This window comes from Pseudochaenichthys georgianus, chromosome 12 (assembly GCF_902827115.2).
Source record: "Pseudochaenichthys georgianus chromosome 12, fPseGeo1.2, whole genome shotgun sequence".
NCBI classification, from domain to species: domain Eukaryota; kingdom Metazoa; phylum Chordata; class Actinopteri; order Perciformes; family Channichthyidae; genus Pseudochaenichthys; species Pseudochaenichthys georgianus.
Window position 1 is genome coordinate 14411799 of NC_047514.1, and position 26162 is coordinate 14437960.

Here is a 26162-nt window from a genome sequence, read left to right on the forward strand (position 1 = left end):
TTTTTACACAAGGAATCCAAGTGCACCAGAGATGAAGAAATCGTCTTGAAGGATAATTCTGTTGTTTTTGGATCAGTTAGAGAAAGGATGATCTCTAAAAAGTAGTCAGAGGGGTCAGGAAACATTCAAACACATATTTGAAGGAGGAAACAAAGGCACACAGTAGCATTTTTACCCAAACTGCCATCCATCTCAGTTTACAGACAACTTCCTAGTTCAACTTTGGCTTACTGTACACATGCATGCATCCACGCTTCATTTGTTATTGAGGCGTTATTGAATTTTACATAAGCTCACTTCCAGTTTTATCTCCAAAATTGGTAGCTTGAATTCAAACGGACTTGATTGGGGCTGTCTGCTCATTTGACGTTAGTTAATCATACGGCAATGATCCTATATTATCAACAGCCACTTATGTCTATGTGCTATATTTCTTAGTAAATCCTCATCTATGTCTCCTTTTAAATTCCCAGGTCAAGTTGGGAGCTCCCCGACCTGCGAGATGGCAAAATCCAGGCTATCAGCGACTCGGATGGGGTGAACTACCCGTGGTACGGCAACACCACGGAGACCTGCACTGTGGTGGGCCCCACCAAGAAGGACAGCAAGTTCACTGTTAGTATGAATGACAATTTCTACCCCAGCGTGACCTGGGGTGTGCCCGTCAGCGACAGCAACGTGCCTCAGCTCACCAGCATCCGCCGCGACCAGAGCTTCACCACCTGGCTTGTGGCCGTTAACCAAGCCACCTCAGAGACCCTCGTCCTGCAGACCATCCGCTGGAGGATGCGGCTTCACATCCGAGTGGACCCGGAGAAGCCTCTGGGTCACAGGGCTGCTCTGAACGAGCCCGTGACCCAGGAACAGCCTCAGATCCTGGGCAAGAATGAGCCCATCCTCTCCAACGCCATGGTCAAGCCCAACGCCAACGACGCCCAGGTGCTGATGTGGCGGCCAAAGAATGGTGACCCCATGGTGGTCATCCCACCCAAATACTGACCTGTTTCACTGACCAGACTGGCCTTGGATACCTTAACAGTATCATCTCTTATTTTTATTTTGTTCCTGCTCGTCACCAGCTCTCACTGCTTTAGCCCCTCCGCTCATTTTTGCCTCTTCGTTTAAAAAGAGACTGAACGAGAGAGAAAAAAGGCAAATAAAACCAGCTCTGTGAAAAAGACCAGCTGTTGCTCTGAGGTGGGGGCTTTTGAAACTGGAGCGAACAAACTGCAACCATTCTACCTTCAAATTGGGTCGGGATCGCACTGTGCTAAATGAAACTGTGCAAAAATGAAAAACAAGAAGATTTGTTTGTTTTTAATTTCAGTTTTATATGTTGTGATATGAGGTTTGTGAGTGTGGGTTAAGTATTTACATGTCCATGTCTGCGCACATGATACATACATGGACATGCACAAACCTTGTGTATGAATACCAGTTGTGTTTTAATTTATAGACTGGGAGAGAGTGCATTTTATTTTGTTTATTGTTGCATTTGGTGACATAGTATATTTTCAGTTTTCTTTTTTAAAACATGCGAGACATTCAATCCATGCTGCCTTAAGTTTACATCGCTTTCTACTGCAAACTTTTTAGCCTTAAACAAAGTGCAATGCAGTATTTTGGTCATTTGTCCCATCTCTACCAGACAGTTGGTGCTGGCATATATGTGGATTTAGGAACAATACCATAGAAGAAGATCCTAGTTCCAAGTATTTTATGTTCAGTTGCATTTACCTGACAAATGTATTGTCTCATGAGTTCAACCAGCATTACGGTACACACAGTTATACAACCCAGCTGGTTGTGTTTCAAGTGCATTATGCAACGGAAGAGCTGTTCTGTACCGGAACAGAGAACACCAGTAAAGCCAACGCTCGTCAATAGCACTCAACACAGTAACGTGCAATAGCAACTTGAACAAAAAGTACTCAAAAGCACACCTCAGTTAACCTCACTTCATTAACATTATTCTTTTTATAGGCCGTTGTAGCATTTAACATCAGACACAACTCTTCCTTTCTATTTATCACTCCATCTCAGGTCCTCTTTTTCACTTCCTTTCCTTCTCTTGATTCATCCATCCGGTCTGGCCTACTCTCTAGGCACAGTGAGTAACAGAGTGTTAGCAAAGCACACATTAAACAATCAATACCGTGATAATTTAGCAGCCACAGACAAGGAAAACAACTGGAGACTTAAAAAATGGAGAATTAAAACAGTGGGATGTCTGACAACATGGCAGACATCCATCTCGACAATCAAATTAACAGTTTGTTTTTTTATTGTTGCCTTCCTTTAAACACCCCCTTTCTTTCCGTAATACTAAGCATGTCTCTCATGTTGGTTCCTCAATCATCTGTAATCTTCATCTACACAAGAGTTCCTTCTCCCCCCTTCCCTCCCCCTTCTTTCTCTCAAACGTTGTCGAGGCTGAAAAGCAGAGCAGGAGGCATGCAAGTTTCCTCCTGACTGCTCGGATGGCATATAGATGACCCACTTCTCTGCCCTGCCAGTTGTAGCCCTCACCGCTGATATGTGGGGCTTGTTTCCCTTTTTTGTCCCTGCCAGAAAATGTAAGACGCAAACACATGAATACACAAACAGCTCTGGTCAGCTAAATACTAATATTAATTTATTTAATGTCTGTTTAGCTTTTAATCTTGAAAAAAAGGGCTTAATCTGCAAACTGAAACTCCTAAAAGCAGAGAAAAATGCTGAATGTTGCATCAACGGAGGTCAAAATATAAGTAAAAAGGTTATTTATGCAAACATAGTATAGTATAGCGACAGCAGGAAACAAACAAAGATATTACAAAATCTGCTAGGGAGCTCTGTAACTTTGCTATGTAAATGGCCAGGTCTTTACTTTCCAATGTTGCAAACATCTTGCTGCTCTCGCCAACTTCCTGTGTTTTGCCTCTAACCAAAGAAATAATTAGCATGCAAGTCTAACCAGTTCACGTTTTTCACAAAGATCAGTAAGCTGCTGCTATTTCAGTGTATTAGTGTCTCCTGACTGTCAACTGTACAACATATACCCATTCATCAAACTTGGTCCAAGCCGCATTTCTTAAGGATATTCTGTCCATTTAATTATTACAAAACAGAAACATTTTAAGATTGAACTCGGTTCTTTGATTTGCGTGATATTTCTACCAAAACTAGGAATAGTTCAACGTTTAGAAAAACATGCTATTTTTATTCAAGATCAATACAACTCTCATGTATGCTAACTTTCCAGCTGTTAGCTTAGCTTAGCATGATGGGAAATAGCATGGCTCGGTCAAAAGGTAACACAATATATCTACTAGCACTTCCAAAGCAAAATTACCAGCACAATATCTCTTTTGTTTTATGCGTACAAACCAAAGTATACAAATTACAAATTGTGGCTTTACAGGGAGTGTTTACTCTTTTAGTGTTTTGCTAAGTTTGCCCTCTTTTTGTATATCCGCAACCCAGTCTCACGGCATTTTGTGTTATAGTCACAAAATTAATCTATTGATTCGTGTTCCCCAACATGATTTCCCCATTTCTTTTGTGTCACACAGAACGATTTTAAAAGCAATGTAAATAATAACAAATTAGAAGGAAAGAAGATTGAAAAAAATACAGATTTCAGTATTCTGAAACAGAACGATTTTAGAAGCAATGTATTTCTATTGGTAGTATGTTTCGTGTCTGCACCAAAGAATAACAAATTAGAAGGAACATATTTTTTTTAAATACAGATTTCAGTATTCTGAGGCTCTGAGCCCCATTTCTTTTCCTCGCGGACAGCAAAGTATATTGAGTAAGAACATGTTTTTATGAACCACACAGCTTCCAAGACCCGACTGGACAAAAAGACGTGGTGCAGGCACGAAACATACTACCAATAGAAAAACATTGCTTTTAAAATCGTTCTGTGTGACAAGAAAAAAATGGGGAAATCGTGTTGGTGAACACGAATCAATAGATTACATTTATTTCGTGACTATTACACGAAATGCCGTGAGACTGGGTTGCATGCAGATACAAAAGTGATACCAATCTTCCTTTCTAGCCTTCAACAACAAAGCGAGTAAAATGTTTAACTGTTTTTATAACCGTGAATAAAATAGAAGTGTAGCATAACAAAATTACATTCTACGGAGAATTAGCTTAACCCTCTGCAGAGCACCATATATGGATTAATGTAGCAATATTTAGCTGCACCAGAGCTCAAACGTCAGTTCATTACGTCCATTTCATGCCACCAGCTAAACTGCTTTGTTCACTTATAGCTAAGCCCTCACAAGGCCGCATATAGACACTCCTGCTCGCTCTCATTTGTAATCACGATAGCCTCTGCTTCAGGCTGGGTCGCAGGGCGCTGTGCTGAAGGGAGACGAGAACTTTTGGGGGGTGCTGCTGTCATAATTAGATCTGCCGTGACACACTTCCATGCCCTAGATGGACTGAACTGTGCCGAGTCGTGTCGTGCAATGCAAAGGCTAGCTAAAGTCATGGGTGAAATGTAAGTGAGGTCATATAGCAAAGGTCAGGGTCCAAGTGTTTGTGTGAAAGTCGCACTCAAAGTGTACTACAGACACAGTAGCAGGGATGGATTTTAATATGATGGTGACATCAAATTGAATCCATTTAGCCAGCTTAAAATAACTCTGACATTTACCAAGAGCAACATGGATGTCAACCACAAGATATTTCAATTTGTGGTTTTGTTTTGAAGGCAGCAGGGAAAGCTGTGTTCAGTGGTATAAACGTAGCATTTGTGTCAGCCTCGAAATGACCTAAGGAGACAGTGGACAGCACTCTAACTGGACTACATGTTATGAAATGTAAACACACAGTGTGTCTCACGCTCACAACAAGCATATGTGTGTGTATTCATGTGAGCGTGTCTGTTAAATCCGATTTGATGGATTTAGGCAGGATGAGGAGTTTCATTAGTGTGCTTCTGCTTATAAGTCATGATGCTTTCTCTCTTTGGCTCTCAAACGCAGGAAAGGTTACGTCCTTGTCATAAAACAGGGACAGAGCTTGCCCCCCCCTCTCTCTCTCTCTCTCTCTCTCTCTCTCTCTCTCTCTCTCTCTCTCTCTCTCTCACTCTCACTCTCTCTCTCTCACTCTCACACACACACCCTGAGGCGAAAAAGGAGTAGGCCTGGCGTGGTATCTGATTGTCACAGCAGTGTCACATTGGCAGTGAGAACTCATTTATCAGCCCTGCACGTGGACCTTCTGAACACATGCTGCAAAGCCATATGCACAAACACGCCTGTTCAACCTATAAACAGGAAGTGATACATGTATCTTTTGTGTCTTATAAGAACAATGGAGGAACTGAGGTCATTGAGTGGGTGCCTGTTAACTCTCAACAGCATTTCATGTCATATTGTAGGCTCAGGGTTCTAATTGTGTTCTGTTTGTGTGTGTGAATCTGTATTTATAATGTGCATTTTGTGTAAACACAACAGAAGAACTTGCTTTACGTGCTTCCTTTACTAAGCCACAGAACAACATATTGTTTGTTTGGGTATGGAAGGCAAAAGGTGCCAAAATTGGACAAAGCCAAACTATGCATTAGGACATCGTGCACTTTAGAACCTTGTGGCACTTAATTACAGTCCTGTTTTCAGTTGTTTAGGAACATTATTGGGCATATTTGTATTTCCAGGGAAACATCACAAATGTAGCCATGTGGACGATTTTTTGCTATTTCTGCTTGTAGGGCTGTGCCAAGCTAGGAGATAAAAGCCTCCTCTCCTAAACGCACACCATTACAGTTCTTCTGATGGCTGCTACCTTTGTTTCAAAACTTTAAGAAGTGAATTAACTCCTACGAGACATCAGTTCATCCTCCCTTCATTCAAACCAATAAAACATCCCAGGTTCACACATAGGACCACCTGCCTTTATTTCCTGCCTTTGACTTTTGGTTTCATCTCAACTCAAGCAAAAGTTTATTTTGCCATTTTCCTTTGTTTGTTTGTATCCTTTATTTAACCAGGTGAAAGCCCCTTGAGATCAAAAGATCTCTTTTTCAAGGGTGACCTACTTTAATTCCCAAAAAAAAATGAACACAGTCCCATGGTTTGAATACAACCTCAATGTAGCACATGTGGTAATACGAGCGACTATGTATGTTTGTCTTCTGGAAATACAGCTCTGACGTAGTTAAAGCAGTTTTCGTTGTTGTTCAGCTTTGACTTTTACACCAATACTTGAAAATGGGTCAGTTCTGGCAAATATTTAAAACTGTGAAAATGCACAACACTGGGAAAACAAACCCTGAAAAAAATATATATAAAAAGGTCTTTTTCATGAAGGAATAAAATATACAAATAATATCTGTTGTCTTGGTTTTTTAACTTTAATGTGTGGATGTTACTTTCCTTTGCTGCCTGGTAGCTTCTCCATTCTAATGAATAATTGTATTTCATTAATCTTCTAGTTTTAGCCCTCAATGTGTCACTGTCCTTTCCAAACATGTTTGACTGTGTTGATTCACTGTAAAAATCAAAGAACGAAATAGCCCCTGAGCCACAGCGGAAAGAAAGCAAAGTCTTGAGCGCTGAATTGAAAAATCTTGAAAGCCTCCACGCATACGAACAAACCCCGAGGCGACACATACACGGTGGAGCACATGATGTACTGTATGCCTCGGCCAGATCTCTACAGCATCAGGGAAACACGTTGCATCCTTTTATGCGTCTCTTTTAGTTGATGATAGTGAAAAGCAATGAAAGAAGATACAGGACATATAGTGACAAAGATGGGACATAACCAAGAGAAAAACTAAGTAGAAATCCTTTAGAGTACTACTATTTTGACAGTGAGGGGACAAATAATACTGCATGATATGAGGATTATATGCAATAACGCGTTCTAAGAATATTACTTAAAGAGTACTCACCTCAGTCTTTCTGCTGCTTTATACTGCTTAAATACAAAAATGTTGAATTCATTTTTTATTTTGTCATTTCCTTCATTAGATTTGGGAGCAATATCGGATTTTCACCTGGTTATTGTGTAAGATGACGATAAAAAAACAATAATTAAGACTTTTTCTGGATTTCCACTTTGCTTTCATTTAGCTAAATTGTTATCTGACTGGCAAGTTCATATTTTTATCATTGCCATTAAAGATGGATATTTTCTATTTATACTCTTATCTTCCAAAGGAGATTTAAATAGTCATTTGAGACTTAAATGACTAGCTACATCCATTAGATAGGGCACAAGAGAGAAATGAAAACTATTTGTATCCCTCCGACACACAAAATGTATGAATCAGAAGCAGCTAATTGAAATGCAAGCGGGAACACAGGTATTCAGAAATGCTAAATGAACAGATGATAAAACCCATTGTGCACTTGTCCATTATAACTCTTTAAAGAGCTCTTCTCTGGGTAGCTTCATTTTAAAGTCCATCACTTATAATATTTCCACATTAAGCACGTAGGTAATGTCTTAAAATTAATCTTTAGTCTGCAGCAAAAGCAGGGAGCTGATATTATCCCTTTCGGTACAGACTCAGAGATTTGGAAGGTGGCAATAGACTCATCTTAAGACTGTGGGCTTTAATGAGAAGTGTGAAAAGTGTGGTATCAGTGAAATAGGGCTGATCAGGTGAAGTGACGCTATATAGGATTTAACGGCTGGTTTACCAAAGATTAATGATCCAAATGAAAGTGTCCAGCAGCAGCAGCTTCTGTGTGCTGGACTACAGCCTCTGTGCTATCCTGGTCACATTCCTCAGCTCTACATTCATGGCTATATTTACTAGACTCAGAGACCAGGCAGTGTCTCGGTCTTCAAAAACATCCACCTGTCCCTTTTTGTAATACGGAATAATCACCATGCTGTTTATCTCTCACCACACATTACTAGCAATACTCCTGCAGTGCCGACGTTATGAGTTCCAATCGCGCTCCTTTATCCGACCTCTGGGATAATACTGGGGTTTATCGATCCACAGAAATATACCATGCTATTTTGAAAAGACCTTCATCTGCACCAGGACTGACCTCTATATAACTCTGTTGTTGGGAGCAGGACTGCACTTGATTTGAGTGCATTGCAAACATTGAACACCTTTGAGCCACCTTTATATTTAAGAGGAATATATATATATAAAAAAGGGATACTTTTGAGGAGGTATTGTTATTGCAAATGTCATAACAGAATGATATGACGTACAGCTTCAGACTATTGTCTTAAGGTTTCTTCTAAGTAAGATGACAAACAAATTTAAGACTTTTTAAATGAGTTTATATTGAGTACCTTTTTAATAGCTTCCAACGCCTTATTTCTCTGCATTGAATAATGTCCAAGGCCAGCAGGACAATATTATGGGATATGTAATTAAAATGCAATGCTGCAGCAAAGTGGATAAATCACAGTTATGTTCAAGACAGGCACTCTCAATACAACCCCGACAGTTAAGTACGAGGTGTGAGGTTACACAACAGGGCTACGTCTGGACTGCCAGACTTAAATAAGGACAACAACTGTTTACTATACTGTATGGTTCACTTCCCCATTGAAATTAATGAACATCCCACAAGCTGGGACAATTATAGGGAGACTTTGATTACTATCAGAGTAATTACAGCATGTAGTTGGATCCTAGCCCCCCCCCCCCTACACTCTGCCAAGGCTTTTGAATGAAAGCAGACATCACCAGCAGCTCCTGTGGGATGCTTTAAAGAATTAAAGCTCAACTTCACCTCATCTGACCTTTGCCTGCAGAGACATGAACTGATGTTAATATGAATCCCTTAAAATACATGAATAAAACATACTAGTCTTCTTTCTGGTCATTGGTGCTTTAATTTCTATCTCTTTGCAGTTTAAACAATTTAAAACAGCTTAAAAAAAGGGAGAAGTCAGGTCTAAAAAGCAGATAGAGCATTATTTGAATCATTTCAATCACAGGCATTTTCCACATCGATGTTGTCGAGTTGTCCCAGCTGTTGATGTGCGGTCACGTGGTCCTGTATGTTGACGTGAATGTGGAACCCCCCTCCTCCTTTAATCTCTCATGTGGATCTGTGCCTGTTGAGAAATATCAAAAACATTTCATTAAGATTGAAAGCCGTAAGGACAAAGTGTAAACTATTCTTCAACGTCAGTTTGCCTAAACAATTTCATGAGTGTGTACCGTCATGTTTTGTCATTCAACACCACTGTGTCATGTGTAGCACCTCCAAACATTAACAAGAAGCCATTCAGTCCTCACAAAAACAACCTGAGTGCCAGCTTTATAAAGGTTCATGTGTTGTATCTCACGCCTTTAGAAATAGTTAAAAATCACAATAAGGTAATGCTTTATGGGTCGGGTACAAGCCAACATTTCCTGGTGAGACACAATCCTGATTCTCTGCATTTAAACTATTTATTTTCTTATAATAAATGAAGCTTATCCATGATTAAATCCCCATTAGGGGAATTCATCCACAGAAAACACACTGGACGCTGCACTGGGTCAGAAACCAGAGGAGACTGTGAGGTCCACCGCAGACGGACCACTTTTGGACAAAATGCTCTATCAATTAAGGGCAGCTCATTGTGGAATAGCCTCCCAACTGAGATACGGGATTGTCCCACTTTGAACAGTTTTAAAGGTCAACTAAAATAATTTAGGCGCGTTCACACTGGAGTACTTTTACCCCGTACTTTTCCCGTTTAGTTCCGTTAGTACCCCTTATGTCGCGTTCACACCAAAAAGAGTACTTAGTGCCGGGAACTTTTACCCCCATTTTTAGTGCCTGCTGTGGTACCAAAAAAGTACCAATTTCTGATTGGCTGGGAGAATTGCAAACCACGGCCAGTAAAACTCTGAAAAGTTTTTTGAAGCCGCCATTGTATTTGCTGGCATTAACATTATTAGCATTAGCCCCGCGCACCAACGGAGAGAGACTAACTTATGGCAACACAAAATAAAACATGGGAGCGGTGGAGTGATGAGGAGGTGTCGGCGTTCTGGCGATTTACTCGGAAGGTATCGGAAGCCAGTCCCCAACTCCGGGGACGTCCGGCCGGGGACTTCGGGTGGCAGTATATGCCGTGAAGTGGTTTGCGGCCTGCCAGTAAACCCAAAGCAGAAGGCGAAGTGACGTCAGCGGCTCATTTGCGTAATCTTCCCTCAGGGAAAAGTACTCCGGTGTGAACGCGATTGGTACTTTGTTCCCTGGGGTTATAAGTGCCGGAGCACTAATGGCGCATTTCCACTGTTTCCCCGTTTAAGCGTCCTTAATCGTCCTCAAGCGGCCAGGCTAGTTTTTGGTGGCCTTTCCATATAGCGTAGCACCGGCTAGCGGGTACTTTTCCCCTCTTTTTCCGGCCCCATAAAATCGTGGTTCTATCAGGCCAGGGCTGAACTAGTGACGTCAACACTCTCGACTGCTGATTGGTCAGAGAGAATCGTCACAAGATCGCGCGCGAGATCATCCCTAGCGTTGCATATATTATATCTAGAAGCAAGCTTGCAGCATTTTTATACACAGCATTTTTAAATGAATCGCTTCCACATCCTCCATTGTTGTGTGTGTTTTGTGAGTTGTGTCGCATTGAAGATGACGCCACTGCAGTTTTACCCAGCGTCGCTCCGCCCAAAAAGCCGATCGCCCCGCCTACACTGCGTTGCTACCCCAGGTCCTAAACTGTAATGGAAATGCTCCACGGCCTCGGACAGCCAGCGAGGCAGCCCGAGGCCTGAGTGAGGACGCTTAGGGACGCTTAAACGGGGCTACCCCGCTGCAGTGGAAATGTGCCGTCACTAAGTATGGCAAAGTACTTGGTGTGAAAGCGGCTGTTGGTTGAGAAACAAACAAACGTGCAATCACCGCTAAATGCACTTTAACAAAGGGGTATCTCCTCTCGCACTTTATGGAGCTCTTGTGTCTCCTCCTGCACTTTATATGTCGGAGCTGCTACATTGTACTGCCATGCGGTAAATGCTTGTATGCTGCTCATGCTCTTTCTGCATATCATGTATTTATTTTTGCTATGTATATAAATGTCAGGTTCTTAAATGTTGAATGTGAGGGACTACGGATGGAAATTAGCTCAAAGCTAAAATCCGGAATGTATACGTTTTAAAGCATTATGTGTTTTAAATGTTGATCAATATGCATTGTCCCTCTTCAAATAAACGATTAAATAAATAAATTGTTTAGCTTACTTCATAATTGGTTTTAAACATCAGGTTTTCTGTTCAACCATTTAACCCAACAAGTGATATTTAAAGCATTAATAAGTTACTTAATAACAATTCATAAAGCCATGAGCTGTGACTAAAAACATTTTTATAAGGGTGCGTTAATACAAAATTATCATCTAACAAATTGCATTTAAAATAATGTTACATTCAAGGAAACGATTATAAGGTTAATACAGGCATTTCATGTGTTTATTTCTAAAGAATTCTATTGAAATATTCCTATATACATATTAGTTATACATGTTTTGTATGGTAAGTATCATATTTTCCTACCTGGTTAAAGGTTATTGCTGTGATCATTGTAAAACCTGTTCTTATTGAGCTAAAGCCATGTTACAATAGGAGGCTGAAGCAGACGCTGGCTGGCATACTTGGACGTCACCCACATGTTTAGATGTAATTAATGCAAAAGCTTAGAGAGCCGGAGTCTGTTATCCTGTTCGACCAATCAGAAAGTAAGCCAGCAGTTACGGTAGTTGGGCGACATGCCTGTTAAAACAAACATACTCTTAGATAATGACACTGAACTATAAAACTGTGTGTCTGTTTTACAATCACTCTTATGCAATAAAGCAATGAATTTAGCGATGTAGGTAAAAAGACAAACACAGCATGCTGTATGTGCTGAATCATTTGCAAAGTCTCATCAAAAGACTTTTATATTTTATGGATGATCAAAAACGGGGGTGGAAATGAAATATTTCTGGGGGCAATTATGTATTTCGTTCATTTATGTTCCACACATTTGGGCTGCGGTGAACATCTGCTGACATCAGCAGGGCTTAAGATGCATTTAAATGCAAGCTGCTTGCTAAGTGAAAAGTCCTTTATTCAGCAAATCAGATAAGTGTGGAATGAGATTCAAACTGAAACACTCTCAAAGGGATATTAATGAATGGAAGTCCACAAGTTAAACTATACCGCAAGAGGTTCAGCAATAGTTACTTTCGGGGTCAGTTCTGACAAGGGTGATGAAACCAGAGTGATGACTGAAACCAAAGCTTAGGCTCAGACGGGGAATGCTCACCTGAGTGGGAAATGTAGAGGTGATGCTCTGCAGCCAGCTGTGGCTCAGCTCTAACACTTCCAGAAAAACAGCATCTAACCTCAAGTGCCCTCAGGATACTGTCAAAACAAGGTATGCACTCCAACATGGCATCCGTTTCCCTTCTCCTAGTGGAGTTCAATGTCTCATTTTAGAAAGTATTGTTGGGAAAGTAGTATAAGGAATTGTAAAAAAACAGTATAACATATGTTTTATGGCTTCGTCATAGTTATTGTGTGTATTCCCACATGTAGATTTTTGTAATTTTTAATGCTATTTTATTTCTAGTTCAGATATATTTTGGACTGTTTACTTCTAGTGTCTTAATTTCTCTTATGAACATTGCCTTATTAAATTAAGTACTTATCCATCTATCTATTGCTTCAGTAAAAGTGTTGTTTTTCTAAATTAAAGGCATGTGTTGTTCTGGTGATGCTAGCCTACCCCCTCACATCTATGAAAATGCCTGACATCCACGATCAAGTCCATTAGCTAATACTTTAAGCCCGTTCTTAGTAATCCGTTCACATGCAGTGCAAGTGTTGAAATGGTTGTTGCAAGCACCTGTTTGTGTTGTCTCATGTAAAGGGAGAGGGAGTGTCCAGTTCTTCTGCAGAGGCAGGGCTCTTTCTCTGGACACTTTGTGTACACTATGAACACTCAAGGAGGGTTGATTTAAATTAAAAGTCTCTTATTGCTCGGGTATAAAGCTTCTTTGAAGTATCAGGATAAGTAATGACACTGAACGGGTATCCTGGGAGTCGGTTAAGGACAGAGTTAAAGAAGAGGAACTCAGGCAGGTAGGTTCTGCGGTCGGGAGAGACTCTGCCGTAGCTGCCCGGGTGTTATTTATTATGCATAATGTTAATGTCAGTGCCAATATAATGCTCAAAGCTCTGCTTAGCATTTCAGCGTGAATACTGGCATACAACGTGATCATGCCCTTACATTCTGCAACTTAATACCAGTACCCCGAGGACCGTCTGTCAGCAGTTAAAAGAGACAAACATGAGTTGCAATACATAAAAAAAAACTCCTGCAAGGCAAAATGCCCGATCTATAAACATTATCAAAAGTGAAAAAATGGTGTTGTGTATCGCTTTGGGATTCTGATGCACTCAAAAATCCAAAAGCTTTTTTTCTAAACCTGCAGACAAACAGACCTAACCAAAAAAAATAAAAATGCAACAGTGATCTGTTTTGAAAATGGTCAATTATAGTGGCTTGTTCCTTGTCAGGTAAATATATAGGTGATGAATACGATACATTTTAGTCTAGAACAAAGTGTTGAAGCATGAGAGAAGCCAACATTTCCATACCTAAAAAGTGATACTACTAGCATGGCTAAAAACCTTGAATTTGCCAATATGGTGTATGTCAGATATTACAGATTGTGTATCTTAATGTATTAAATATTGTGAAATCTCTTATTTTTTTTTACAACAGTTGCATTCTCCAAACAAGGGTAGGGCTTATACCCGCAGTGCAGCACTGTCACTCAGCACAGAGGAGAGAAACACCACTATTAGCTTTGGATTATCTGGGCAGACAAAACAACCTATTAGGGATGATTGTAGCCTGATGTTCCAGAGGGGCTAGTGCTCACAAATGGGATAACACTGAACTCACAATATCTGTGACCTGAACAGCCTGGCTGATTCGTGAATGGGAGACCCTTGAGTGACCAGACCCAGCATTAACCACTGGGGAAAGAAAGGCCTGATGACCACAAAGAGAGGGAGGGGCAGTACCACATGGAGAGATAATGGGTATGTCAGAAAAACTAGGCCGGATGTGCTATCATCACTCACTTCTGGTGTGGAGGGAGAACAGATATTGAAGGAGGGGTTTGGGGAAGGGGGGGAGAGGTGATTTTGACTAAGCTATTTCTATCTGGATTCCATGAAGACAGCTGCCATCCCTGCGGGCGTCTGTGAGCGTTCCCATCACCAGGAACAGTGACACAATAAGAAAAAACGTACTGTCACTATTGAGAATTTCTATTATAATATATTTTAAAATTCTGCCTTTCATAGAGGCGAGTCGCAGGGTGGGTGCTGGAAATCTCATAAGCTCATCCGCTGTAGCTGACAGCGTTAGAGACTTTGGGCTCTGCAACTGCCCGTGTGCCTCTTTAATCTGCCAACTGTAATTCTTTACCCGAGACATCAAAGAGCAGGGTACTGATCAAACAGAATTATGATCATCTGCTTAAACAATATATATAATGTATGAATATCCATTTATTATTCACTTCTTCAAAGCTTAAGCAGGTCGATTACTGTTGATTTCTATTAAAGTCTATTGGGGAATGTGGATTGGACCATTTGGGCATGTGGGTGGGTTCAGGTCACATTTTATGACCTTGACATTCCCGTGCCCACTTCACCACGATCAGGACCTCCACCACCCATCCGCTGGAGCGCCAGATAAGGATGGATGGAGTGACAGTGACATGCTCCACAGACATATGCTGGGAATGTAATTCTTTTGATGGTGGCCAAATGCCACAACATGGAGGCTCTGATACGAGTTCCTCATCAGCATTCTCCCGCAGCCTGATTTAGCTCTGAATGCCAGTCAATAGATTCCAGACTGAAGACGGAGGAACGAGCTGCATATCAAGGAATTAGCATTAATTAGTGAACCGTGTACACAGGGCCTCAGGCGGGCTGCCATGCTATTCATCATGCCACCTCATATTAAACCGGCTATGGTTTCACATTTTCCTCTCTGTTAAGGAAATACTGAGCAGAGTCAACTGTAAAATGCTGTTTCAATGCATGTCAAGATGTTTTAGTAAAGGGTTTGTGAATCTTTAGCCCAATCAAATGGCGGAAAACCAAAGTATAAAGTACGAGAAATTATGTTTCAGTTCTCTAATGAGCAGGCTTTAGATCTTTCAAATTATGATGACTGCTTAATAAATACAATTTTGAATGGACAAATAATTTGAGAAATGTCATTTATTTCCATGTTTTCATGTAAAAATATACATCAAGCGGGGATTAATTGCAAAAATCATTTGAAAATGAAAATATAACTTTTTCACCTTAGATCACAATTCTTTGGAATTTAATCAAATCTACATGACTACTGAGAGAAACTACTTGCATCTGAATTTGTTTAGCCATGCTGAAAACACAATTTCCAAAAATTAAAAAGGAAGTGTCAACTGTTCAGACGCTTGAATGATTTTAGGTTAATGTGTATATGTTTAAAAGCGCAGGAACAAAAACTTAAAAATGCTGGACGAAAAATTAACCAACAATCAAACAAACAAAGGACAATTCTGTAAACTGCATCAGCGAGTTACAATATCCTATATTTTCTGAAGAAGGTGGTGAGCTTGTTTTACACAGTCTATGGTTTTAACAGGTAGTATATCTTTGAATTCCCTTTATTTGACTCGAATGCAACACACTCTTCTCTCTTTACCCATTATGTGGCACACTGAGCTTGATTGCAGAAAGTACTGTAGCAGTGACGTGGAGCTTTAATAAAACTAGCTTCTCCAACTGGCAAATGTTTGCGCACTTGATCTGGAAGAAGAAATGACAGACAAAGCAAAGAGGGAGAGATTATTGAAAAAGAGTTTCAATGCTTGAAAAGACACCAGTGGTAGTTTTATTATAAGATTTACAACAAGAGCTTCACAATTCTCCTTTTGATGTTATGGTGCGGTTATTAAAATACTGCATATTGGATCTGGATATCTCTGTCAACATAAGGATGATTTAATAAAATGGTTGGAACACAAATTTGATTTTTAAAAGAAGAGTATAGGAAGAAAGGACAAACAAACACACAGTAGAGCCGTACATATTAGGGCTGAACGATTAATCGATTTTAAATTTACAATTTTTTTTTTTCCCTTCTTGTGTGTCAGTCATCCACACCAATCAGAAGTGCTGTGCTCCACATGTACCAGCCATTGTTAATCAATCAGAAGTGGCCCATGATAGCAGGTGATAGACAGATTGATCCAATCACCTGCCAAGTGCTTTTGAAAGTGCCTGCCCTTTCCAAATGGCTTCCAATGGAGCTTTAGATGGTTTGGTGAAACAAACCATCTGGGTCAGGTTAGTAATGCTCCATCACATGTTTCTATTACAGGGTGAGTCTTAAACTGAAGCTTGACTTTAAAGCAACCCAACGGAAGTTTCATGTAAGTTTAGTTATTTCACTCGTAGCTCGGGCTGCGGGGGTGCTAGAGACTGGAGTACGTTGATACGACCTTCCTAGCCGGAGATATGGCCACATTTTACAATAAACTTCCGTTGGGTCGCTTAAAAACAAATATCGCAATTCGAATCGCAATATTTGTCAGAAAAATCGCAATTAGATTTTTTCCCAAAATCGTGCAGCCCTAGTACATATACACACACTAATACACACCTAATGTGTTTTTTAATATATTAAGATGTTGAACACAATGGATTTAGGTTGGAAATATAAGTTCTGATAACCGGTTGTCTTATTTATTTTTTGTGGGCTGTTAAGATGTGCGTCAAAATGTTTTTAAAATGTTTTGAGTTTCAGTTATGAATGAAAGCAACCTATTTTGCATATTCGCAAGAGAAAACTAATAATGCAATCCAATAAAGCATCCCAGCTTAGTAAAGAAACACAATAAGCATTAGGATGAATGTACTATTGGACAAAGTCCCAAAAGGAAGTAAAAACGACGGAGAGAGGAGGATTATTAACAACATGGGAATGCGTCCAATAGGCTTTGCCCGCCCTCGACACACTTCACAGAGCATTCCACTGGAACACACCCCGGGGAACATGGCCGCCATGTGACACGCAGCAGCAAGATGAAAATGTAATCACAAGGGGGCAATTAGTAAGAAAGTTGGACTAAAGCATTCATTCATGCACCACCCGTTTCAGGGACAGCGTCTTCCACAGGGGTCAGACTGATTTATATTTAGTATGGGCCGCTGTTTATTGCTTTATTTATTGGATCATCTTTTAAGGCAAGCTTGAATAAATCATTTCCTCCCCTCCCTAATTCAATACGGGGAAATAGCAACAAAGAGAATCCGACTAAACGAATAAGGAGACAAAGAATTCATTCAGAAAGGGTCTGTGGGGAATCGGGCTGTTGAAGATATTTGAGCTTCACTACAGACACAGCGCGCTGCTGACAGGGAGGAGAGACATGTGGGTCTGTATTCCCGCACAAATAACTTACTGGTTAGCAGACCCAAAGGTGTTTGGGTGTCCGGGGAATCCTAGGAAATGAAAAAAAGGGATTAGTTGGGCGATTGCAGCAATCAAATATATGAAAACAGACAACCAATGCAATTTAATTTCAACGCATGAGTCATTCATAACAAACACATCTATGGTGCTGTGTATGTAAACCCTGAGTCAGGCAAAGCTTTGCTACAAAGGACTTTGGAAGATAGAGACGGAAAAGGCACAGAAAGATAAATATATGAAGGGTGCAGTTGGATGGTGTGATTTACAGTACGTATATGGTTCATGAAAAAGCCTAAAAAAGCAGAAAGGAAGCAAAGGTGATTTCACACAGAAATGTGGTTCCGAATATTCTGTTATTTTTTTTTTAAAACAGTAAATCTTTTTTTATTATTTCATTACTTTTGTAATAAAAATCAAGTGTCAATGTGTAGTGGAAGGTAAAGTCAAATGTACTGTAAGATGAAAAGAAGGAAAGTCTGATCTCAAAAAGGTAAAAAATGCTGAGTCGTCATAACTATTCAAATGTACTCATGTTGGGAGGACTGCATACCAAGTACCCTTGAGACACTGACTGCAGCATACACTATGTAGAAGTGCTGGGAAGGACATTTGAAGATGATGATGATGATGATGACGATGATGATGAGGGAAGAATAGGGACAAACAGAGCCTCTAAAGCAGTAGTCTCACCTCCCGCCTGTTGTGGCTGCTGTCCAAAGCCGGAGAAGCTGCTGGGCTGAGTCCCAAACCCAGGGCTCTGCTGGGCTAGGCCCCCGAAAGACGGAGCGCTCTGATTGGCTAGGGACCCAAAGGATGGGCCGCTGGGTGGTGAGGCAAACCTGAAAACAGAAGCAGACACAAATGTTGTGACGTGGTTAGGGTTGGGTACGGAGAACCGGTTCCGGTTCGGAACCGGTTCCAACATTTTGATTCCAACGGCATCATTTAGAAATGTGAATTTCGGTTCCGCTTTTCGATGCCTGAGGAAATGTTTCTCGCCGCTCTCCGTAGCCTATGACTGCAGCGGGGCGGGAAATGTAGCGTGGTACCCTGTACCCATAGATATATATAAACACGTGTTTATATCATAGGTTTATATTAATGCTGTCAAAATTATCGCGTTAAGGGCGCTAATTAATTTTTTTAATTAATTGCGTTAAAATATTTAACGCATGTGCAGAATGGCCCGCCCCAGTGGCAGCGCCAGGGTATGGCTGGGGTAGGCTACACCCATACCAAGAAATGGCTTAGCCCCACCATGAAAAATGATGTTAAAGTAAGCAAAATAGAGTCTGCCAACTCGCGGAGTAAATTGAGTAAGATTGATTTCAGTAGCCACGGTTTTGAAAACTGTTGTCACGTAGTGATCGACTTCTCAATAGAACATCTTTGATAATGTCTTCTGGCCAATCAGAATCAAGATAACGGCGTCGAAGTCCCGACGGAGAATACTTTTGCTGTAGTACAGGGGTGCACATAACTAACTGGTACACCGGTTATGTGCGTAATGTGAAATGCGTACCGTCACTTGTGTCACAAAGCGCATTTGCGTACCGACGTACTTGTGAAGCTTTTCCAGAAGGCGGTTCGATCACCGGACGACAGAGTCGGTCTCCGTGTGCACAGACAGGGCTGCTGTTAACGTCGGTCTGTACAACGGAATTGTGCGAAAACTACGCCAACTGGCTGCGGAGGGAGACTCTCCCCCCCCCCCCCCCCCCCTTCACTGGAGAACTGCGCTAAAACAGCTGATCACAACGTTCACACTCTGTGGTCACGAAGTACTCCACTAGCGCCCCCCCACCGTCGACTTTCCTGAAGTACTCCCCCGTCGATAGAAATCAACACGTAATGAATTAAGACCCCACGGTTTGATGATTCATTTTGACACACAGAAAAATGTTATAATAAACATAGATACTGTATGTTAAATGGATATATCCGCCTTCTTTCATTTATCTTTCCATTCCCACAACAATATACATAAATAAATGGCATATTTTGGACATAGTTCGAATGGTGATTAATCATGATTAATTAATTTTTAAGCTGTGATTAATCTGATTAAAAATTGTAATCGTTTGACAGCCCTAGTTTATATATATATCTATGGTTGTACCTACACTTCCTACAGCGTAACCTGAGACCAGGGCCGGCCCGTAGCACTGGCGTTATAGATGTTCGCCTAGGGCGCCAGATCTGTGGAGGCGCTGCGCTGGCAGCTCTGGGAGGGAAAACACATTTGTGACTGTTGGTGCTCATCCTAATTTTTTGCCTTGATGTAACAACATTCATAATTAAGTAAATGTAACACCCTTTTCATCCCGGTTACATTTTTCATTTGCCCTGTACGATGGGCGCTGTAAGTGATGAAAATGGGGGATGTTGGCTTATCTGGCACCCGCAGCTCACAGCCAAAGTGCGAGTGAGCGTGGGAGAAAGGGAGGGTGCACCGGTACGCGCTGTTGTTATTAGCATCTGGTGCTAGCTGCTCTAACGGATATTAGAAGAAAATGTTTCTACAATGATGTGGAGGGAGAGTCCTCTCCAGTCAGACTGAGAGGCTGATACTACAGCTCAGTGAGGTAAAGGACTCTGAGTGTTTAGATAGTTCACTTTAGTATAAGTTATCTCAGTGGGTCTCAAACGTTTTGATCACAATTTATGTAAACACATATTTCCAAGGCACTCCTTTATAATTATTGGGATAATACAGGTTTGAAATCATTCCAATGTATACTATAGGACAGTAAACCAAACATATCGTTTTAAACTGGAGAGATAAAAAAATATGCATAAATAAAATAGTAAAATAAGATATGAATGAACGAACAACAAAAATAAAACAAGTGACATTTATTTATTATGGTAGGTTATTGGTTATGTTCACATACTTATTTAATTATTAAAATGTAAACCGATCTTTTTCATATGGGTGTTTAGAGTTGTACCCCCTAGATCTAGTCTCTAGTAATTCTGCTTAAAGTGCACCAGATTGAAGCATTTTACTTTAAAATGTTCAAACATTTCTTCCCGGTATGCCTGAGAAGGCAGATATGCTTGTTTTTCTCAACAAGAACTGTTTTTAAATGGGAGGGGGGGTTCCTTTAAAAGTTGGACTGTTGTAGCTTCAGTGGTTCTCAGGTTACAGTTACATAGCAGTGAATATAAACAGACTGATTAATGTGAATATTACTGTAAACTAACCTGGGTAAAAGTTTCTCGAATAAATGTAATTTTTTGGGTGAAAGAAGCATGTATCATTTTTTTACCCTGCACCTCAAAGAATCAGAATTGAGAACCGTTAAGAACCGGAATCGAATCGAGTAACCAGAAGCTACAACTACTAACAACGACATTTTAATTATTTTCATATTTTAAGGGGTGTGTGACAAACACTAAACCATGCGGCTCAAATCCCATTTTACAGCCCTGCTTCATTTATAATGTCTTTGTACTAAGAAAGAAGATAAAAGAGAGAAATTACTGATGCTACCATCCAGAAGGGGTCAGACTGTGTGTGTGTGTGTGTGTGTGTGTGTGTGTGTGTGTGTGTGTGTGTGTGTGTGTGTGTGTGTGTATGTGTGTGTGTATGTGTGTGTGTGTGTGTGTGTGTGTGTGTGTGTGTGTGTGTGTGTGTGTGTGTGTGTGTGTGTGTGTGTGTGTGTGTGTGTGTGTAAGTGAGGATTGAGAGACGGGTTTAAGTGATAATCCCACCCATGGACTCTGAGGGAGAGAACAGGGAGAATGAGCAAAACGGCGGGGAGAGAGAGAAATTTAATCTGCAGGCAGCCTGACCCGCAGTGAGATTATGCGAGTGGAATAATCGAGCCGTTCTGCACAGAGCTGCATAGTTTTGGGAGCAAAGCCGTGCTCTCTGTAATACAACGCAGAAAGAAAAAATAAATATATGAATAATCTGGAGAATTAGAGTGGGAATTAAAGGAGGGAGGAAAAAAGCTTTTCCAGAACGTTTAATTCAGATTTGAATTGAAAGTCTTTTCAGGTGAGGTGAGAAGAAAATATATGTGTGTGTGTGTGTGTGTGTGTGTGTGTGTGTGTGTGTGTGTGTGTGTGTGTGTGTGTGTGTGTATGACAGTGTGAAAGCATTCTCCCTTATTCAATTAATAAAGTTTCAGGAGGGCTTTTTAAAAAGGTCCTGATTTGTTTAATTTGAATCACATCATCACTATAATGTCAATACATGGTTTAACAATGTGAAAGCTGCTCTTTGTTTGCTTCATGACTCTTTGTGATGGTGCACGGAGAGAGAGAAAGAGAGAGAGAGAGAACACAGATGTTCTGACTCCCAAAGAAAACCCTGGTGAAACTGACATTCAGTATTTGCAAAGTAAACATCTGAATGCAAATTAGACAAAATGTCAAATTTGATTTGACATATTGCCAAGTGCATCCAGATATATTCCATAAAAAATGCATTTATTTCTCAATAAATGACCAATGTTGTCTTACAAATATATTTGTATTACTTATATACACACAGAGTTTATTAAGTTTCTCACCCAAACCCTCCCATGCTGGAGGCCGTTGTTCCCTCTCCGAACACTTTACTAGCGGATGGCACCATTGGGTTGGCGAAGGAAGGGGTCGATCCGAACGATGCTCCACCACCAAAAGCTTGGGAACTCCCAAAGGAAGGGGGGCTCCCAAACACCGGAGCACTGCCGAAACCACCTGTAGGAGGGAAAATGGATAAGGCCTTAAAAAGGTTTTGTAACAGAAAGCAGTGGAACATATAGGGAGTTACACCGGCCTCAGCACTATTTCTATAAAGAAAATATATTTTTTTCAAAGGGTCATGATGCAGCTTAGTTACAGGATATTTCACCCATTTGGAGGGGGTTTTCCTTTCATGCAAGGCTGAACAGTTCTGCTTGCACGCCTGTGTAAATATATGAAATAACTACATACAGTCCACATGTGTTCTGAAAGGGGTTGACACTAGCTAAAGGGTAATACATGTACACACGTAAACAGATACAAAAATGTTGGTAATCACATTTCTTATATAAGTGAATACGTTTCCCTACTGTATCTCACAAGAAAATGTCTGACCATGACAAATGCAGTTACGGGAATGTGTCTTTTTGTGTACATTGAAGTATATTTTGGAACGGCACACTGCAACAGGTTGAAAACAGGATATTCACACCAGCTCAGATACTCAGAGGTGGGAGTGGTAGGGGAGAAAGAGAGTTCTGAAATTACAGCCTGGCCAGCAGCATGCCGCAGTAAATAATTGATTGAGCTAATGTAACAAGATTACATTCCCTCTACATTCACCAGTGATAGGGCACGAGAGAGTAGGGCTGTGCAATTAATCGTATTTTAATCGCGATTACGATTATGGCTTGCGACGATTATGAAAACAGCATAATTGACAAAATACGATTATTTTGCTGGGTGCGCTTTCGCCCCTCCCTAAAAGCCCACTCGGCCACGTGGGAGTGATATGTGTTGTGAGTGTTCAGCGAGAGCGAAGATGTCAGAACAAGAGCAGCAACTCGTTAAAAAGAAGGGTAAAACTATTTCCACCATTTGGAAGTAATTTGGCTTTCAGGAGTCCGACGTGGAGCAAAACAAAGTACAGTGCAGGATTTGTTACCAGGTTGTGTTGGCACCACACGCTAACACAACCAATCTCTTTAATCATCTGAAATACAACCACAAAGTGCAATACGACCGGGCATTAATACAACAAAAAGCAGATGCCCGCTCGACTTCATCCACCACATCATCACAGTCATCGATTCAGGACGCATTGTACAGAGCAACGGCCTACGCGACGAGCTCGCAGAGACACAGAGATATTACAGGTGCCATTACATTTCACATCGCTAAAGATATGTGCCCAGTTAGCACTGTTAGCAACCAGGGCTTTAAGCAACTTGTCAACACGTTGGACAAGCGTTACGCGATGCCGTCTCGGTATTATTTCAGCAGGTCTGCGCTGCCTGCACTATATGACAAATGCCGTGGGGAAGTTGAGAGAGATGTGGCTTCAGCTGACTACTTTGCGACCACAACGGACCTATGGTCTAGCCCAGGGGTGCCCAACCAGTCGATTGCGAGATGTGTCTAAAAATAGAACAACAATATTCTGTTTTATCGTTAATGTCCTGTAACATAATCTTCCTGTGCCAGAATAATGCACTTGAACGCATCAAAGCTTTGTGATTGGCCGGCGTCACCCCATGTGTCGGGGCGTGGCTGAGGGTCTTCAGTACAGGTGGCAATATTGTCACCTGCCTGCGCTCATCTCTGAAACCAGACCATGTAAACAGGCTGGTGTTTCTTGCAAAAAATCTTTAAGAGATCACATGAGCAGCCCTACCAGCATTTACCATGGTGGCCTAACATTTTTTATTTGGTCTTAAATTATAGTTCAACATTTATTTCCTGTTACTTCTGGACCATGACGGTTGGCCAGCCTTCAACGTTTAACTGAGTGGAATATGTTGAATATGTTTTACAAAAATGTTGGCTATATGTTAAGGAGTTTTCAGTAGGTTGTGACAGTGCACTGCATCATATTTGATTTAATTTATTTTGGTCTAATTTATTTTTATTTATCATATTAATAATATATGTTTAGTATGGTTTTGGAAGTGCGCTCCAACATATTTGTTGATCTTGTTTATTGGTAAAATATTATTTGTTTTAAAGTTCAATAAATGGTCAATGAATAATCGTCAAAATAATCGTGATATCAATTATTGACCCAAATAATCGTGATTATGATTTTTGCCATAATCGCACAGCCCTACGAGAGAGCCAAGTATTACCAATATCCCAGCTAACTGATACCTTGGACGTCTACTAAAACAACACAGACGTTTTTGTAACCAGACATTTAAAAATGACAGAAGCTCAATTTTAAAATCTAAGTTATCTATTTGCTTAAACTTGCTCAACAGATAGTTCATTTGCAATTGATCCACTCTAAATAATCAACCATAAAGACCAAAGCCAAATGAACCAAATGGCAGAAAATGTTTTTTTCAGCTTCATAGATATAGATATAGTTTACATTTACAAACATGACATTGGATTTAGAAAAACTGGGATGACCTTTTTTTTTTTAACCTTTTCCGATAATTTGATATACCACACAATTAATTGGTTAGTCTTTAAAATAATTGTTATTTGCAGCATTCTAAACTTTTTTTTACCCAGAACATCGCATCTCCATTGAATGGCAGTCTTGAAAACAATCAATCTTAAAGAGATAATGTGACACTTTCTGTGTTTGAAATATGCAGCAGTACTGCGAGTACTGTTAGAGGTAACATTGCATCAGCAGTACTGTGGCAGGTAATGCCAGACTGCCTCACTCCCTGCTCTGCTGGGGCGAAGAGATAAGGGCACTTGCTGTAGCTCAGGTGATAAAGGAGAATGCAATGTCAACAGTCAGCTGATGTATAAAAGTCGACTTTGTAAAGGTGCTTCAATTCCAGCCACCGCACTATCACTGATCTTCACCATAGACTGTATATATAAAGATCCTCACACATCACTAACCCAGAGCCTCTGAGCCAGACCCCAAACATGTCAAACGGAGAAAACCAAACACCGCTAATCCAGATACATGTTTGTAAGCGTGAAATTATGATCTAATACCAGAACTGTTTACATTTGTTAGGCCTTTTGCTCAATTTTAATTAAGCAATTGGAAACAAGCCTGGTCTGAAAATGTCAGCATTATAATTTATCGGAATTAAACGTTAACTGCCAAGAGAGTGAATGACAGTAAGGAGTGAAAAACCACAGTATAATGAGAATACAAAGCAATGTGAGGAGATGTACCTGATTTTGCCGGAGATGAGAAGGAGCCAAATCCCTGTGCTGCGACACTCCCTGCCCCGGTGGTGAAGGTCCCGCTGGGTTTCTGCTCCCCAAAGGAGCTCTGCCCAAAGTCAAAGGACTTGGCACTGCTAGTCCCAAACAGAGAGGGGGCACCTACAGAGGAAATGCATATACAGATACATGTGTCTTTCACGGATTTGTTTCTTGTGCTGTTACCAATTAGCTTCCAGTACCACTCAATCAACAATATGCTAACAGAAGGGTCAGCAATTTGTTTTTCTTCAGATTGCGTTACTCTACCTGTCTGAGCAGGCTGCCCAAACCCTCCGGGGGAAGCACCGGTGCCAAATGGGTTCTTGTTGGCAGCTTCTTCGCTGGGTTTGCCTCCGAGTCCAGAGAAGAATCCTCCTCCAGCGGTTTGTCCCGCTGTGTTGGCTGAACTTGAGCCGAACAGATTGCCACCAGACGATGGCTGCTGCTGCTGCTGCTGCTGGGAAATAAATGTTGGTTTTACAACGTGTCCAGATGTTTTGTACAGTTCTATTTATTGGTTACTATAAATTAATCAGTGGATTATACCTGTCCAAATACACTTCCGCTGCTAGACTGTTGGCCGAAAACAGGGGCCGCAGCAGAGCCAAAAGCTGTAATAAGAGAGAGAGAAGAAAAATCCAGTCAAGACTGACACATTGATAACAATGCACTACTAGATGTCACGTAGCCAATGATGCCACCTAAATGTTCCAGCCACCACTGAATGAATATTTTAATTATTTTCCTCCAGTTTCAAACAGAATGAGTCAGCTCTGGGAACTCAGCCCCCCCCCCCCTTAAAAATGTGACAAACTGTGTTTTACTGCTGGGTAG

At 40.8% G+C, this 26162-nt stretch overlaps 2 protein-coding genes across 9 annotated transcripts in view; one reads left to right on the forward strand and one right to left on the reverse strand.

The window, feature by feature from the left end:
* The window catches only part of fam78ab (family with sequence similarity 78 member Ab), a 12181-nt gene extending 5848 nt beyond the window's left edge, over positions 1 to 6333 (forward strand). For both annotated transcript variants that reach the window (XM_034095576.2, XM_034095575.2), the window contains one exon: positions 474 to 6333. In XM_034095576.2, the coding sequence (XP_033951467.1) occupies positions 474 to 999 (526 nt within the window). In that variant the 3' untranslated portion in view covers positions 1000 to 6333. The remainder of the gene's footprint in view (positions 1 to 473) is intronic.
* Positions 6334 to 8277: 1944 nt separating this feature from the next.
* The window catches only part of nup214 (nucleoporin 214), a 53672-nt gene continuing 35787 nt past the window's right edge, over positions 8278 to 26162 (reverse strand). For 4 of the 7 annotated variants that reach the window (XM_034095616.1, XM_034095613.1, XM_034095615.1 and 1 more), the window contains exons 30-36: positions 25875 to 25939; positions 25596 to 25785; positions 25296 to 25448; positions 21992 to 22163; positions 18159 to 18307; positions 17458 to 17497; positions 8278 to 9045 (exon numbers count right to left, since the gene is read on the reverse strand). In XM_034095616.1, coding sequence (XP_033951507.1) covers positions 9030 to 9045; positions 17458 to 17497; positions 18159 to 18307; positions 21992 to 22163; positions 25296 to 25448; positions 25596 to 25785; positions 25875 to 25939 — 785 coding nt within the window. In that variant the 3' untranslated portion in view covers positions 8278 to 9029. The remainder of the gene's footprint in view (positions 9046 to 17457; positions 17498 to 18158; positions 18308 to 21991; positions 22164 to 25295; positions 25449 to 25595; positions 25786 to 25874; positions 25940 to 26162) is intronic. The other 3 variants (XM_034095618.1, XM_034095617.1, XM_034095614.1) reach the window with 1 other exon arrangement.